At 41.9% G+C, this 16,668-nt stretch overlaps 1 protein-coding gene across 6 annotated transcripts; it reads right to left on the bottom strand.

The window, feature by feature from the left end:
• Nucleotides 1-67: 67 nt before the first annotated feature.
• sf1 (splicing factor 1) lies at nt 68-16,587 on the bottom strand. Of its 6 annotated transcripts, none has more exons than XM_027026446.2 (13): nt 16,486-16,587; nt 15,420-15,859; nt 10,224-10,352; nt 7,980-8,055; nt 4,832-4,984; nt 4,631-4,720; nt 4,355-4,538; nt 4,126-4,241; nt 3,476-3,583; nt 3,123-3,309; nt 2,194-2,416; nt 1,861-2,025; nt 68-1,585 (listed from the first exon to the last, which is right to left on the bottom strand). In XM_027026446.2, the coding sequence occupies exons 2-13, from the start codon at nt 15,829-15,831 to the stop codon at nt 1,263-1,265; spliced, it is 2,166 nt and encodes a 721-aa protein (XP_026882247.2). In that variant the 5' UTR covers nt 15,832-15,859; nt 16,486-16,587; the 3' UTR covers nt 68-1,262. The 6 variants fall into 6 exon arrangements, with proteins under 6 accessions (XP_026882247.2, XP_026882248.2, XP_026882249.2 ...); XM_027026447.2 differs by lacking the exon at nt 16,486-16,587 and adding an exon at nt 15,971-16,067; XM_027026448.2 differs by lacking the exons at nt 15,420-15,859; nt 16,486-16,587 and adding an exon at nt 11,234-11,633.
• Between the last annotated feature and the right edge of the window lie 81 nt (nt 16,588-16,668).

The following is a 16,668-nucleotide window of genomic DNA, read 5'->3' as shown; positions in this document are numbered from 1 at the left end:
GACTCATTCAGTTAGCAATGTAGTGCAGTTGTGTAATTTCAAACCTTACAAGAGAGTCACAGAGCTGTTTAATAGAAATGTATAATCCCCTTTATTCGTTTTAAGAATACAGAAACAAAACTGTATATTCACTTTGTGTGCAATTGGTAATTATACACAATAAAAATAAAATAACTAGTTTAGGACTTAGCACTGAACACTCAAACCTGCAAGAGACTACCAGGGTAAAATAAAAAGCCAATATACACTGCTGCTGGTGAGTTTATGTTAAGATTATAGTCATACAGACCGGAAATTGTACAAACTCCACAGTCATGTATTTTTGTTTTGGGTGTTGCAGACCGATCCAACATTAATTCACAATAATGCATTTAGCTTGTAGTTCATTCCACAAGGCCAAAGACTGACCAGACTTCACCTCACTTAAGCCCAACATGAAAGACTGTAAGCCAAGTAGGGCACAAGAATGTTAGTCTGACAGAAGTCAGCAAAAATAATAATGGAACTGAATCCCATTTAAAAACAGTAGATTTAAAATGTAAGCAGCGTAGCTTTTCTGTTCATTTATAAAACAGCCTTTTCGTACTGCAGCCTTCTCCCTGGCCAACACCACACAACTTCTTTGAAGTGCTTCATTTACAACAGAAAATCAAATCAACCACATCTGCAAATGCAAAATCAAAACAAAAGCAAAGAGGATGCATATCTGTACATTTCTTACTGCCTAAATTTGAAGCCATTTCAACTTTTATTTAGTTGAATGTAGCATTACAAAAATATTCAAGGAAGGCAACATTTCAACAAAAGCTTCTCCGGTTGAGAACGTTAAAGAGAGAAAAAAAAAAAAAAAAAAGTGGACAACTAAATGTTGCCAATTGATCATAGAGGAAAACATACGGCTTTGTAATGACAATGACTGCTGTTTATTATACTGTTCAGTATGGTTTGGAATGTCTATTAGCACTAACATATGGGCCAGCTGTGAAATTATAGCCCTGCAAAAACACACCATTCCTTACAACATCAAAGTACAAACAAATAATCTACCAACTGATCAAACACTACAATTTTAAAATCAGGAACAAATTAATTTAAGCAACTTTACAAACTTTGAAAAGGGAAAACAAAACAAAACCATGAGCTTGTCAAAAGGTCGGCTGTATTAATAATATATCAAGCAATAATAGATCCAAGTCCTGTTTAATATCATCAAAACCTTCTCTTCTGTGGTTGACATGGGCCATCACAAAGATGTGGGGTATTTAATTTTGGGGGGGTGGGGGTGGGGGGGCAGGAGGCATCCCGAACGGAGGCATCCCTGGAATCCCCATCATGGTGACAAAGTTGGGGTCCATAGGAGGAGGAGGTGGAGGGGGAGCATACATCATGCCTGCAGAACCTGGAGGTGGGGGAGGAGGAGGAGGCGGGGCTCCAGGGGGCAGTGGAGGTTGGACTCCAGGGGGAGGAGGCACCATAGAAGGGTTTCCCATTGGAGGGGGAGGCTGGGCGGCAGAAGCAGCTGACGGCTGGGGCTGCTGCCAGGGAGGCAGGTTACCCGCACCTGGGGTGGAGGTGGTGGTGGTGTCTGTAGAAGACAAATCCATGTCAACCGGCTGTACTACTACCTTAGCAAAGTCCAACCCCAGTACACGGTACATTTTTGCCACATCAAATTTTCCAAAAGTATACATGCATCAACCGAATTCTGCCTATTCAAATTATGTTAACCTAGCATATTTACATTTACTGCATTTAGCTGATGCTTCTGTCCAAAGTGACTTAAAATTATGACTGAAAACAACTTGATAGCACCAAGATCATGTGGTATAGAAAGCTTTGCATCCGTTATAGTGTACGTACTCTGTTGCCATGGCAGTGGGGCACTGGTGGCCATACTGCTGGTGGGTGGAGGTGGAGGGGTCTGCTGCTGCCAAGGTGGCAGTGGCCCTGATGGTGGTGGCGGTGGCTGGCTGTTGGGTGGAGGTGGAGGAGGTGGCATCATACCCATAGGTGGAGGCATCATACCTGGAGAAGCAACAACATAGGAAAACATTTTTAATGGGTCCCAAAAACACAGATCAAGTTGCAACCATAACCTGTTGAGTGTTAATTTGGAGATGCATTATGTAACTGACTCTAGAAATGTAAACTTTAAAATAAACAATCATGAGTCCTTGTCAAATTCTAACTCACCCATCGGGTGTCCAGGAGGAGCTGGGCCCTGACCCATGGGGGGAGGGGGCGGCTGCATCCAGGGAGGAGGCATGCCATTGGGATTGGGGGGCATTGGAGGCCCACCCATATTGGGCATAGGAGGCGGGAAGTTGTGGTGACCACCATGACCGCCAGGACCACCGTGCATCCCGTGAAAGTTCCTGTTATCGGACGGGCCAGAGTTCATCCAGGGAGGCCGACTCTGAGCACAGAAGACAGGAAACGTTCAAAGGCACCTCTGAATTCAAATTTACTGAGACAGCATACTGCTAGAAGCCATTGAAATCATACAACATGAAAACACAACTACGGAAATATATGGCATCACATGACAGGCTAAGCTTCACACTCCTGCAAAACACCCTCGTGTGACGTTCCAGCAAAATGCCGGTACTTATGCCGGAGCCTGTGCTCGCTCCCACGACACTCACAAGAATGAGGCACATTTCTGAACGATTGGGTATCTGATGTGTTCCTTAGCACAGAAATTGACTGCTTGCATAAAAACACGATGGATCTTTCAGCATCTATATGTGGAGCCGAGGAACTGTCAGACAACAATTACGCTGATTAGTAGGCAAGTGCTTTTTTGTTATATCCTGAATGTGCAGTTAATAATCTTTAACATGTTCATTGGCAAAAGAAACTAAACAGAGAATTTCTGAAAAACAGCAGCTAAACAACATTGTGAGTGACGAGACATCTGCCAGGCATTTAAACTGAATATTGGCTCACCCGATGACACTACAGTGCTTGTCTAAATAAGCAAATCCTTCTCCTACTGCCCTACACAGGCATAATCCAACACCTAAGATTCAACCAATCAGCTAATATGGGAACCAAACTTTGAAACCCAAGCATCCTAAAGGATTAGGCCTGGATACCCCTGCTCTACAGGCGTTACTCACGGGTGGTGTCTGGTTGTTGCTTGGCCCGGCTCCTCGGGGGCCGCTGGGTGCGTTGTTGTTGTGTCCACCGCCGGAGGAGGGGACTGGAGCCTCTCCCAGCTCTGCCATCAGAGAGAGGTATTCCTTATCCATTCGGGCCTTATCTTGGGCTGACTGGGGTGGCTCACCCTGCCTCTGGGTATAGGAGCTGCAGTGGAGGGGGGGGGGGGGGGGTGTAGGAGTGACGGTCAGTACTTTAAAGCATGCACTGCAGAAAGCTGGCATCAGCTCTAATACACCAGTAGATACTGGTGCCAAACAGAAGACTAGAGGAGGAGGAGAGCAGGACTCAGGTGCACACTGAGGTGCATTACCTGGTGAATTTGCAGTCAGAGGCTATGTGTCCTGCTCCTCCACATTTTGTGCACACGGTGGTATTGGTGATGCTTCGAGGCTCAGAGTTTTGCCATGGGCGCAGAATCCTGCAGGGGGGAAAATTTGTGGCGACAAACGAGTGATGTTCCCTCACATGAATGAGTGCATCTGCACAATCAAATTAAAATTAAACACTTGACCACTTGACTTTTTTTTTTTAATAAGACTTGAATTGTCTTGTATTCTATAGGCTTGCATTGTATCGTATCTCTTAGTCTAGGTGTCAACTCTGACATTTGTTTCTGGCAGTAAATTCTCAGTATAAGGGTATTTTTGGAGTCTCTTGGGCTAGCTAAGGATACTTTTGAGTAGAAAACTAAAGCACGTTTGTAAGTTTGCTCTGGATAACAGTGTCTGCTAAATCCCAAAAATGTAATCAACACTACTTGCAGTGGTGGACCCATTTTAAAACTAAATGAGAACATCCTTCACATGATCATAGCAAGTCAAAATAAGGCTCATTACACTGCATATGCTAAAGTATGCTGAGGTCATCTTGAGATTAATGTTAGTCTGTTGGCCTACACCCAACAGTACTCTTAAAATGAGCTTGGCCCGCTTTGGGGACTCGGAGGCTTCCACGGCTTACCGGTTATCGTCCTCTCGCAGTGTGCCGTTGAGGCGGGCTAGCTCCCGCAACTGCATCTTCCGCAGGTCATTTTGATCTTCCGGAGTCTCGATGCCCTGCTTCAAAATGTTCCGGATCTGCAGGGACACAACACACCCCGTCAGCGGTCTTAACACCCAAGGTTCTCGATAGAGGAAAAGTTTTAGAAAGCTTAACTGTAGGGTTGCTAGTAGGTATGACGAGGCCGCACCTGCTCTACAGCCTTCTTCACGTTCTCCATGGTGTTGGCTGTGACCAGAGCGTGCAGGGGCTCGTCCTCGCCGGGCAGCATCTGGCCATCCTTTCGCCCAACCTTGCCCTCCTTCACAGAGCCCTTCCCACGGATCATGATCTTAGCACAGCACTCCTTTTCGATGTTCTTTAGTGTGTTGCCGCTATGGAACACGGGAGAAGACGGGACGCTAAATTCTAACGTTTCTTAGCAAGCACCCACTGTGTGGAGCTATGTTAGATTCATGACACAAACCGTGGCCCGATGAGTAATCCAACAAAGTTGATTTCTGGATACTCGTCCTGCGGGATCATCACCTTGTCACTGACCCTGGTGGCTGGAGGCCTGAAAGGCAGACAGAAAGTCAAACACTAGGGAAGGAAACTTGAGAAGGAAACTCAAGTACTAAAATCTAGTCAGTGTAAACTGCAAACTGACAAAAGAAAAAGCACTTACTTATAGTCAGCAGGAGGCTTAAACTCTGGGTTAAGCCCAACCATCTCAGTGATGAGGGAATGTCTCTCCTCCTCCAGTTTTTTGCGGGTGCGGTACTCACGTGTGTTCAGCCGCTTGCCTTCACTATTATAGATGGGCTCAGGTGAAGGGGACCTGTTGGGGAAAGAACAGGCAGAGAAAATGCAAGTGGTATTAAACTTGTGTAGGATTAATTTTTACTCCCCCCCCCCCCTTGCAAGGAGTGTCAAATACCACTCACATTCACTTACTTCCCTAGTCCTAACTGACTTCATTTATTTCCACTTTTCCTTTTCCCTTACTTTTCGAGGTCACCTAAAAAGTTCCAAGGGCTGTCCCAAAGTTGCATTACCACAGTGGAGCCCAAAGTTGTTACCTTTGCCAAGGAGGGAAAATAAATCTGCGGGTCTTTCACTGGGGAAACCTACAACAAAGAATGACTCTTTGTAGGCTAGGAAAAAGTGATAGTGCTCATATGGGGATAAGAGAGCTTGAAATGGCAGCGGTATATCTGCCTGAGACCTGAGAGGGTTTAAATCAACCTATTATATCTAGAAGAGATACAACTGAGCTATCTCTTCACACTGGAGGAAGCAGAGATCTGGCACAGGAAATGTTATCTTTGGATGCCTGTGGCAGCCTTCACACTGCTGAGAAGAGCATTCTAGAGTCGGCTCCAATCGATACCTTACCCCTGGATGCTGCTGAAAACCTGTTAAGCTTCGTTACGAAGCTCTGCGCTTGAAAAAGGTTACGAGAGGGGGAATTTGGGTTAGAGAAAATGAATTATGATTAGGTCAACCTTTTTAAAAACTCTCAAAAAAAATGAGAGCTACATTGATGTTAACAGGTTCACGAGAGACCACTCGAAGAGGAGGGAGGGGGAAAAAAACAAACAAAAGCAAAAAAAAAAAACCAAAGAGGAAAGTCTCTCGCTTTTGTCTCGCAAACTCCACCGGCGACAACCTGAAACCCCCCCAGAGTTCGTTTGCGCATGAAAGTGGGGGAAATTCCTAAATCCTGGAATGAGCGGATCTTCAGAAAGAACCTCGGTTTTGGGTGCGCTGTGAAAGTTTTGGATTAATATTATGCTGGAGAGACTATGGCAGGAAGGGAGAGCCAGGCTTGGGGCTAACAAAGACACTCTCGCTGGAGCAACGGTAAAACGACTGCTTTACGGATAAGAGGCTTATGCAAACTACCAGCAAGCCTTCATCGTTATAAGGGTTATGGTTACTCCAGGAAAGACAGCGTCAGAGGGTTCTCCTCCAAGAGAGGTCTTCCAGTGCGGAAATCTGGAATACTGTAAAATTCCTGGACAAAAATTATCAAAGTCCTTTTGGAAAATCATTAGTGACCTTCAGAACAACCAACAACTCAGACCCGAAGAATAGGAATTTCGAATTTATAATGCCGAATTGTGGATTTTAGCAAGTTGGGGCAGTAGGTAATATTTAAAACTTAAATATAAGAAACAAAATCTATTTCTTTAATAGACTAGAAGTTCTCTTTAAAACGTCCATATATTTAAATTCATGTTCTAAATGGCAAAGATTCTACTACAATGAATACAACTAGTACTGGCATATTTCTGGCATGCATGCCATTCTAAAGCCTCATTAGTTGTAACAAATTATGATAGGAGCAAAAATCAGCCAAAACATGTGGGTCACTAGACTTTTATGCCTGGAGTATAAAAGAAACCCACCACCAGCATTAAGTGACAACTTAGAAAATTAAGATCTGATTTTTTTTCCACTTAAAAATAAACTATCATCTGAACTGTCAGTATGAAAATTAATGAATATAGATTTTAAAAAAAAGCCTGCCTCTGTGCCATTTTGTACAATCAAACAAATTCTAAGAATCTAGAATCTAAGAGCTCTCAAACAGTGAAATAATTACTAGTGAAAAGATAGCTTGACACCTCACTTTTCTACCAAAAACAAATGGTACTGCTGTGATATACTAACAAGGCGGATTATTTAAAGTAAAGGAAGCAAACAAAATACTAAACTAACTAATGAAAAAAAACATTTTTTAATGGCTAAAGTTTATTTAATATTCATTTAGTTAATGTGAATGTCACATTGTTATTTCAACCAAAGGAAGAATCCCAAATCTTGTAAATCCAATAAATTATTCTCAACAGAAACAAAACAAAAGGAGTTGCTAGCTATGAGTGGTTTTGAACTATTGCAAATGAATAGAACAATCATACAGCAACATTTTGCTTTTGCTAGGAAATAATTCATTCCAATATTAATAAAACTAAAGCTTTAAAAATAGGCTCTGAATATTTTGTTTTATTCTAAGACTTAATTCTGTCTTAATTCCATCTTAATCCCAACATCAGAAAGCATCAATAACAAAACATGTTTAAATGGTGGGAGGGATCACAAAAATATGATTATTTTGCAATGACACCATTAGGAGCAGTGTGAAATGCTTCCTTTACTTTAACACTAAAAGCTTAGTTTAAAGGGGAACTCCAAACCTGTCTTGTATTTTCATATTTGCCTTGCTTGCCCATTGCCAATATGAGAGATGCAACATGCTTTCCAAGATAGAGAACTCCCACTTTATATGAACCAGCAGACAGAACAAAACAAGTGTTGTGATTTAGAAATCTAAAGGAAGCAATCTAAACACTGGAAGGCACGTGCCCACTCAAATGGCTTTTTAGCTCTCAGTACATTACTGACAGACAAATATGAAAATAATTTTAAGCAGAATTCTCCTTTAAGAGCTACACACTGGTCATGCCTTTGCTTCTCCACATAAAACTGCTAACTTGCCTTAAACAAAATTAACAAAAATGGATTCCATGACAGAATTGCTCAAAATACCATAATGGACGTGTCATTCTAAAAAAACGTAAGGCTTTTTAATTGTGAAAGCAGGAGAAGCAGAGAGATGACATTCCCTGACATAACACTTATGCAATTACACATTTCATAACTTGCCTGAAACCTAAATGACTGTCATTCTAAGGAAACAATTAACTTTGCTTTTGATCTAAATACGTATATAAACAAACATTTTCTTTAAATTGGGCTTCATAACTGATGACGAATAAAGAGAGGTAAAGAAAGTGTTACTGTTGTTGGGTTTAAATGGTTATCCCGACCTGTCCTCAGGATTAACAGGGATTCCCAGGTCTCCTGTACGCAGTTTACGAGTCAGGTCTTCAATCTGCAGTTGGACTGGAAGAAATCAGGTTAGGAAAGAAAAAAAAAACAAGGATGGAGAAAAATGTGGTTAGTGGCAAAAAAGAAAAGGAAAAAACCACAAAAAAACCAAACAAAACAACCCCAAACACAGTGCATTTCACATTAGTAGCTTTTCATTGTAAAGATTAAAGAAAATGAAAATATGATTAACATGATGAATGACAGGTCAAGAAGCAAAGTCAACATTTAATTATGCTAGAAAGATTTTCTGAAACCCTTCCTAATTTCTGGAAACCTTATGCATCCAAGGTTACATTAGGAATCACTAATGGAATCTTTAGATAAGCAATAGCACAGCATATTATGTGAAATTTACATAATAAGTAAAGCTAAGCAAAATAATTCAAAAGGTAAAAAAAACCAAAAATGTGGGAAGGTTTTCATTTACTTTCAAAAGGAACCTCACAAAACATTTCATGTGAAAAAGGTTCACTGAGGCAGGCTTCCCTTTAACACCACCAATTCAGGAAACATCGCGCTTAACTCCTGGAACAAAAATGTTTCCAAGTTCATACGCATGTACTTGGTCATACCAATTCTCCCACATAGTGTCAGACATTGTGGAACTCTATGTAATTAAGTGGTGTCGCAAAAGGGTCTGCCAGAGTGAAACTCTGCTTCTCTAAAAACTGATCAAACTTAATTACTAAAACTTTGTGACCAGGGCCACCATAAAGCACTTTTGAAGTGGAGGAGGGACATTTAGCATGCCAGTTTTAATGTGAATGCACTCGACTTGCATCTTCACTAAGAAGGAAGCACAGGAAGAGAACAAAAAAAGTTAAGCTGAGAATAAGATTTAGGCTACATAATGTAAACATCGCTGATGTCATTAATGGAAACTGAGGATGATTCACAGACTGCATGTGCTAACCTAAAGATCTGACAGTTTTAAGTTTTGTAAAGTGTTTTATCTGTGGAAACAAGCAAGAAAGATGCAAAAAGCAACAAATGTGAACACAAATTTCATTTGGTCAGTGCTGCAGGGTTTACATCAGGGAGGATAAATTCTTAAACTTCCAACACTCGTCAATAACTCATTCTGTTATTGACATGCCACTTGAATGGTGACTTTCCAGCAGTGCTTAGATCTAACAGACATTTCATAATTTATCTAACCATTAGATATACTTTCAAGCACTGAGTCAAACTACATTCTGCATGGCTTCAACCCATGCTATAAATTCCAGGTTATTTCAACCAAAAAAAAAAAGAAAGTTACTCTCAACTGGCCAAAGTTTTCATGAAATAATCATTAAGAACTGATGCAAGACAATGTTCTATAACTTCAAAGGCTTTGGAAAACTGCATCCATGCATCAAATCTACTCAAGTGGCGCAAGTTGAGGGAATGTTTATTGAATTATGTTGATACAGAACCCCACTGTAGGAGGATGCATTAGTCACATGAGGTTTTGAATACGACTAAACCACATGCCACTTCAGAGCAAGCACCTGACAGGAATGGGGACACCAAACTCATTTCACAGCACAGTCAAACACTGGTGATGAAGATGACTGTGATTCATGTTAGGCCTGCATTGCCTGCTCTTCACCCAGTCTTGATTGGTTAAAATATTTTCCATGGTTAACATGAGCAGTGATGACATCCTACAGCCAGAAGACAATTCACAACAAGCAGCAACATCACAGAGAGACTGTGGGTACGCAATGTCTGATGGGATACAAGCTGTGAAAATATTACATAAAGCTCAACTATGAGAAGTCACAGTGCTTAATTAATACACTATTGTAATAATTATGAATAATCCGAAGTGAGCAAAGCACCTTTTATTATCGTTCCAAACATGCTCAGTATGAACAGACATTAAGGAACAGCACTAAAAATATGTAGACCTGAACCAGATTTCATTTTCTTGGCAGCATTCTGGTGTGCATGTTCCTTAGTGGTGTTCAGACATTACTGAAGATCAGCAACCACGTCCTCTGTATGATGTGCAAATTGTTATGAAGCAATGGGCACATAATTTGAAAAAGAAGGCTGAATTTATATTAAAACAAAAACAAAAACCTGGGAGCTGTCAGGATGTAAAGGAGAGCATTCTTTCTGTAAAGTATCCATCTACATAACAGATCCATTCAATCTGTGACATTCAAGGAGAAAATGGGACACTTAATTACCTATATACGCTCTCTCCTGTTCACGCGTCAGCCCAGGGGGAATGACAGTGGGCATGCCGGGGATCACGGTCTTCTGATCAGGAGTCTCGCTGCTCCACCGGCTCTTCTTCCTCTTTTTCTGACTCATATCTGGGGTATAAACAGCATCACAGTATGTGTGTACATTTATGACTTTGTATGGCTGATCATTAGTACTGCAGTAACAAGCATATTTAAAAAAAAAACAACCAAAAACAAAACAGGAGTTACAGGTTCAGTTCAATAAAAAGGTCAAACCTAGGTACAAACGCCCCTCTTGCGGCAATAACACTGATATATTTGTGAATATGCTTCCACTATGCGGGTCTTTAGCTAGTCAGTGTACTATTAACTAATCCAGAACTAACCTACTGGTGTGTAGATTTCACCAAAGAAGCAGGTAACAACATAATATCTAAGCAGGTATGCTGGAATAAGAGTACTACATTTTCCCCCAGATAGTGGGATGAGTGAAACTCACAGAAGCATGCACACAAGATTTGGGCCTAACAATTTTGCTTCAGAATGTTCTCAGATAGGTAATGTTATTGATTAGCAAAAAAAAAAAGCGGCTCAGAGCCTGAATCCTTTTTGGGTGTGCAATCGACTCTCCTCAAAAAACAAACAAACAGGAAGACACCGCCATTATTAAGATGAATAGACATGCAACGTGGGTACACAGCATGGTAGATAAAGATGTAGCTAGCGAGCTACTATGGACACTGTGCTAAGACCAGTGGTGATTAAACGCAGTCCTTCGAAGCAAACACGCCTGATTTATATTAAAAGGTTTGAATAACTGGCTGAGACGCATAATCGGGTGTTAAAGTTAGTATATATATATATATATCGCAAACCCCAAGTGCTCTGTTTGAACGTTATGGGGTAGGTTAGGCCACAGCGATTAGCCAGCACGACCCAACTAGCTATGCTAAGCTAACTATAAAACGACAGCCACTTTCCTCCAGTCACAAGTTAGCGTAATACTTTACCTCCGCCTTGTGACTGTACCCCGGCTAAAGATGGATTTGGGAATGAAGAACCAACAGATCCAGAAAACTGGGAGAAAGACAAATTTGGCATTTGTGTTGGCTGGAAATTTTGTAGCGGGAAAGCTACCGGAGGCCCTGGCGGAGTCATCAACCCCGCACCGGGCCCTGCATCGAAACCGCGTTTAGCGCCAATACTCGGGTGCAGCTTCCCCAGTGGGGTTGCATTTGCTCCCGTTGCCATTTCTCAATATGCTATCTTCCTACAATCAGTAGTCTCTGTCGAGTATCTCCTCCTCAGCAATCCTGTGACAAGCTTATTCACAAAATTATTCAGAGTCGATAACTGTGGAACCTTCTCCGTCACCCGATGGTCAAGATGGCGTCAGTCGAGGTGGACAAAGGAGGTTCAGTAGCAAGAGTACGACTGATCGAATTGGTCAGAGGACGTGCCAATCATAATATTCTCGAATGTTACTGGATAATAAGGCGCTCCCTAGTCCCACCTTCGAATTGTACTGAAGTGTGATTGGTTGCAGCACCATTCAATCATCGCTGCGGAACATGCCCGATGAAGGTCTAGCAATTTCATGGAACAGCCGAATACATCGAATGCCCTTTTCTGAACTGCACCCACTGGGAGAAAGTAATGGACTAGCCAATATTTAATAAGTCACACTTCACAAAGTTGAGATTCCAGATTTTAGCACCATTAAAATATATCTTAAAATAAAGTAAAATGAGAAACAAACACACCGCTTAATTCTTAAGAGGTTTACATTTTCAAGACAAACAAAATGGAGCACTATTCAACATAAACCAACTTTCCGTGTTGAGATTTCCGCTCGACTTGTTTTAATAACCTATCATAACAAATGAGCTCCTATAAGCACACAACTTATTAAACCGTTTGTTTCCTGTCATTTATAATCACACACGAATGGCAATAGAATTGAGAAGCCTACCGATTCTCTCATCAGCGACTAACAATCGAGCCATTGTTTAAGCAGACGGTACGATAAATATATATTCCTGTATAGGAAATTAACAGCAAACCCTTTCTGAACATGTTTGTACAATTGTAACTTCAAATTGTAGTCATGTAATATTTACGTAATTGAATTTCAATGTGAAATGCCTTAATACACAAAAACATAAATACAAGAATACATCTAAATACAGTCGTTTTATTGAGGACGTAAGTGAAATACAATCTGTCACTGAATCACAACACTGCTAATCCCTATCTTCAAGCGATACTGCTGGGTCAGGGCAAGTACTTTTGCCATGTGGTCATGGTCATTTGAACAAATGAAAAAGAGGATCGCTACAATAAAAAACATTTCAACCTGCTTTGAAGTTACAGGTTCTTATTTACGGTGGCATGTCTAAAATACTCCAGTAAAATACATTTTTCACAGGAGTCAGCGTCAATTGCTCGATTGTAGCCTCCATCATGACTTCCACATACAGCTGCCTTGGAACATTACAAAAAATTCCTTCTTGATGAAATTTAGAAGAAAATGGAACTTCTACTTTGTGCATCATTAAGAGGTGATTTCCAGTCAGAAATTACATTTAACTCTGGAATAAGCAACTGAAAGTTTTAAGTTTCTTGAACATAACTATTTATTTTGATTTTCACCATAAATTCATAAACCCAGGAATGACCCAGTGTTTTCCAGATTATAACTGTTGAATCAGAAGCGGAAATCAGTTTTAAGAGTGTGCTACACTTTGGACACAATGTTTTTTAAAGTATTAACTCTGTGGCTAACTGATGGCTAACTGTACTTATGCTAGCACCACAAACCCCTTGTAAATACCACATGCAGAAATGAAAAGAATCCCATTTGAATTAATTCCTTTGTTGACTGATTTATAACAAATTAGTTTTTCAGATTACAGATGATGTTTACTGGTGCAATTCTGTCAAGTGTATTTTTATAGCATCGCTAAACCTGCCCTTCATTAAGTTAATTTTATAATCCATCAGTTAGTTCTATATTTTCTTTAATTTTAGAATTCCAGATACACTAGACATAAGTATTGTAAGCATAAGTGTCTGATATTTGACTATCATTTAGTGTTCCTTTACCTGCAAAAATATCCCAATAATAATAATAAAAAATAAGTAAATAAAATGTTCAAACATTTATGTGATTAAGCATGTGTGAAAGATTTAGTATGACATCATAATGACTGTCTCCTTGGGAGACAAAAGAATGTTAAAAATAATACGAAGACTAGATTTTAAAACTAAGTTATGAAATTAAAAAGGTTTGTGAAATACTATTGTAACAGGAACTCGTACAGGTTTATTTTATTTAATGTTTCAAAACTAACAGAAAGGGCCTTTATTAGTACTAATACTCAGGAAGTGATGGACATGACGAAGCATTAAATATTCCTCTTAGAACAAACATAACACCTGCAACACCACAAAAGCCAGAACTTATTGAATGCAAGATTAAAAGTAAACCACTGAATGACTAAGAGTCTCTGGAGGCACGATCGAGGAACACCTGCAAAGAGAGCAGATCATCATCACAACACAACAAGTTAATCAGGGCACTCTTGAGGTTGGTCTGCTAGCATCTGAATAAACATAAGCACAAATGAATAAACAAACACTACTAAAATCCCAACTATAGTTTAGCTGACTTAATAGCATGGTTTCAATTTGATACAGAAAGCTACGCACACCTGAGTCCAGAGGCCTCACTATATTCTGAGAACACTGCCCTACATATTCTGTGCGTGCACATTTACTGAATGCGGGCATGTACTAGGTTAGTACGCGTAGCGCGCCCGGTCGGCGAAAGGATCCCGCGGCATTTCGTACGCAGTGGTCCGAGGGAGCGAAGAGACTGGGGAGAGGCGCGAGCGCTCGAACGTGTATCCTTCCGCCTCTAGAGGTAGTCGTCGGATCGGGCTCCGATCGCGGGCATAGTATGAAGTGACGGGAGCCGGAGGAGGGGGAATAGGGCGGCGCTCGTATGGGTCGACGCTAGTAGTGGACAGGCGGTCTCTCGCGACGGCCGAGGACGTAGGGGGAGGAGGGGCAGGAAGTGGGACAGCACGTCTGTCTTCGAAATAACTGGCTCCATACGGACGCGCCCGATACTTTTCGTAGTAGTCCACCACCCCATACGGATCCCTTTCGTCATAGGACGCTCGCCGCATGGGGTAACCGGGCACCGCGCTGCCATATCCCGCGCCACCGCTGCCATATGCAGCCTCACCTCCGTACATCGCACCAATGCCGTAGCCCGGTGGCACACCGTAACTCACTGCGCCTTCGTAGCCCGTGCCCCTTCCGTACCCAGGGCCAGTGTAACCAGCTCCCCGGGCCAAGCCATGCGCGGGTGCATAGGTGCCGGCGTAGCCTGGCTCACCACTGAAGCCACGATGGAAACCGCGACCGCCACGAGCAACACCCCCTGCGAACCTGGGGGGACCATATCCTTCCGCGCCCGGGCCCTCTCGGTAGGAGCCATTCTGGTCCAGCGGGCACTCCTTGGACCAGTGGCCTTCCTGACCACACCGATAACAACCCGTCCTCTCTCCCATTCCCGGCGCAGTACGCAGGCGGCTAGTCGAAAGCTTCACACTCAACAGTTTGCCTTGGGAAAAAGAAAGACGCAAGACAATTTGCCACGATACTCAACACATCTTGTACAGACATTCGAAGGTTAGGGTTTGTATGTTCCATTAAGGCATGAGTTAAAACTTAGGGTTTACGGACTAAACAGTAACAAAATGGCCACTTAAGACAGTCCAACGTCTTCTGAAGGACTTCTTAAATAAAAATTTCAAAGCAATTTAAGAGTGAAGGCTGAAATGCTCACGAAATGTGTCCATCAAGATCACTGTGAAGCATACAATTACACACAAAACATTCCTTCTACACATGATTTTAGGTAAAGACAACCAAGGGGTCCCAGATCTCATTGCTTTAAAAAATTAAGGATGTAAATTCAATTTTAAGGCCCACATACCTTTAAAATTGTAGTAATTATTTTGCTCACCATTTTTCCCCCACATACTCACCTGCTTTACAGGTCATAATTGATACAAAGGAAGAAAAGTAAAATATATATAAAAAATAATTTCCAAGTTACAGTGATTTAGCTTTGGCCAAATGAAGGCCCTGCAACAGACTATCTAGAGCTGCATGCTGGTTCACCTTGAAAGGCGGTGTTGTCGAGCCCACTGATGGCCTCCATAGCATCTTCCACTCGCTCCATGTGTACAAAAGCATAGTCCTTCACTATGTCGCACTCAACCACAGGGCCATACTCCTCAAACTTCGCCCTCAGCTCTTGATTGGTGCAACTACTGCTGATATTCCCCACATGAAGCTTAGTGGAGGCCTTTGGTTTTCCTCTGCTCATTTCCACGTTCATGGCGAGACCATTAAGCATGTAATGGTGGAGGTTGCGAATGGCTTCCTCGGCCTCTGCTTTGTCATCCATGTGGACAAAGCCAAAGTTCTTCACAATATCACACTCTGATATTTTACCATACTGAGAAAACAGAGATCGAAGCTCCTCTGTTGTTGTGTTTGGGGAAAGGTTCCCGACGAAGATTTTCACCATTTTGGTGCTTTATTGTTACCTCAAGCCCCTATGATCAAAACAAAACAGAAAGATGTTTTACTTTAACAAAAAAAACGGCAAGTAAAAGTTTTGAACAAAATGTTGCACGTATCCCGACTGCAGCCTAACATTAGCCTACCCGTTTTGGAGTTTACTGTCGTGCAACACACGCGGTTATAAACCCTTTTCTATGCACATGGTCTGCCCTTAAGCGTGAGCTCTGATTAAACAGAAGCGCGATCTGGCGGGTTTGGCCTGCTCGCGCCGAGGACAATGGAACAGCACGTGCGCAGAGCGCAAACAGTCCGCTCAGGCTAAACGCTAACGTTAGATAACAGTATCCAGCTCAGAAAACAGCCAGTAACCAACATATCGAAACTGTTGCACAACCACCTAAAATGCGGCCAACTAACAACCCCATTTAACTAGCTAGGTATGGGTTTTTACCACAAAGGCCTCGTCCTATAGTTAGCTGGCTGTGATCAGTAAAGCGAGTTAACGCATTCACAACGGCGAGCTAACCTCGCGATGGAGCTAGCTAGAGATGTACTAGTAGCATCAGAAACAATTTATAACGTTAGCCAAACCCTAGTTGTTCTGCATTTGGTCTATGTAATGCGCTACGGACTAAAATCTAATGATTTAGTAACATACCTTTGTAATTGTTTTTAAGATGTAGCCAGGCTAGGTTGAAATGGCGAGAATAGCAAACACACAAAACACCGCGCAGGAGCGGTGACGATTACGCGGGTGCCTCCTCGCCCATCCCCCTCCCGCGTTTACACTCAGTAGTTTGGCACCGGAGCAACTTCGTAAGTTAATGGATACTGCAGTCTA

Source organism: Electrophorus electricus, chromosome 19, assembly GCF_013358815.1.
Source record: "Electrophorus electricus isolate fEleEle1 chromosome 19, fEleEle1.pri, whole genome shotgun sequence".
Classification (NCBI taxonomy): domain Eukaryota; kingdom Metazoa; phylum Chordata; class Actinopteri; order Gymnotiformes; family Gymnotidae; genus Electrophorus; species Electrophorus electricus.
The sequence above is the reverse complement of the archived record's forward strand: the minus strand, read 5'-3'. Positions and strand labels throughout refer to the sequence as shown.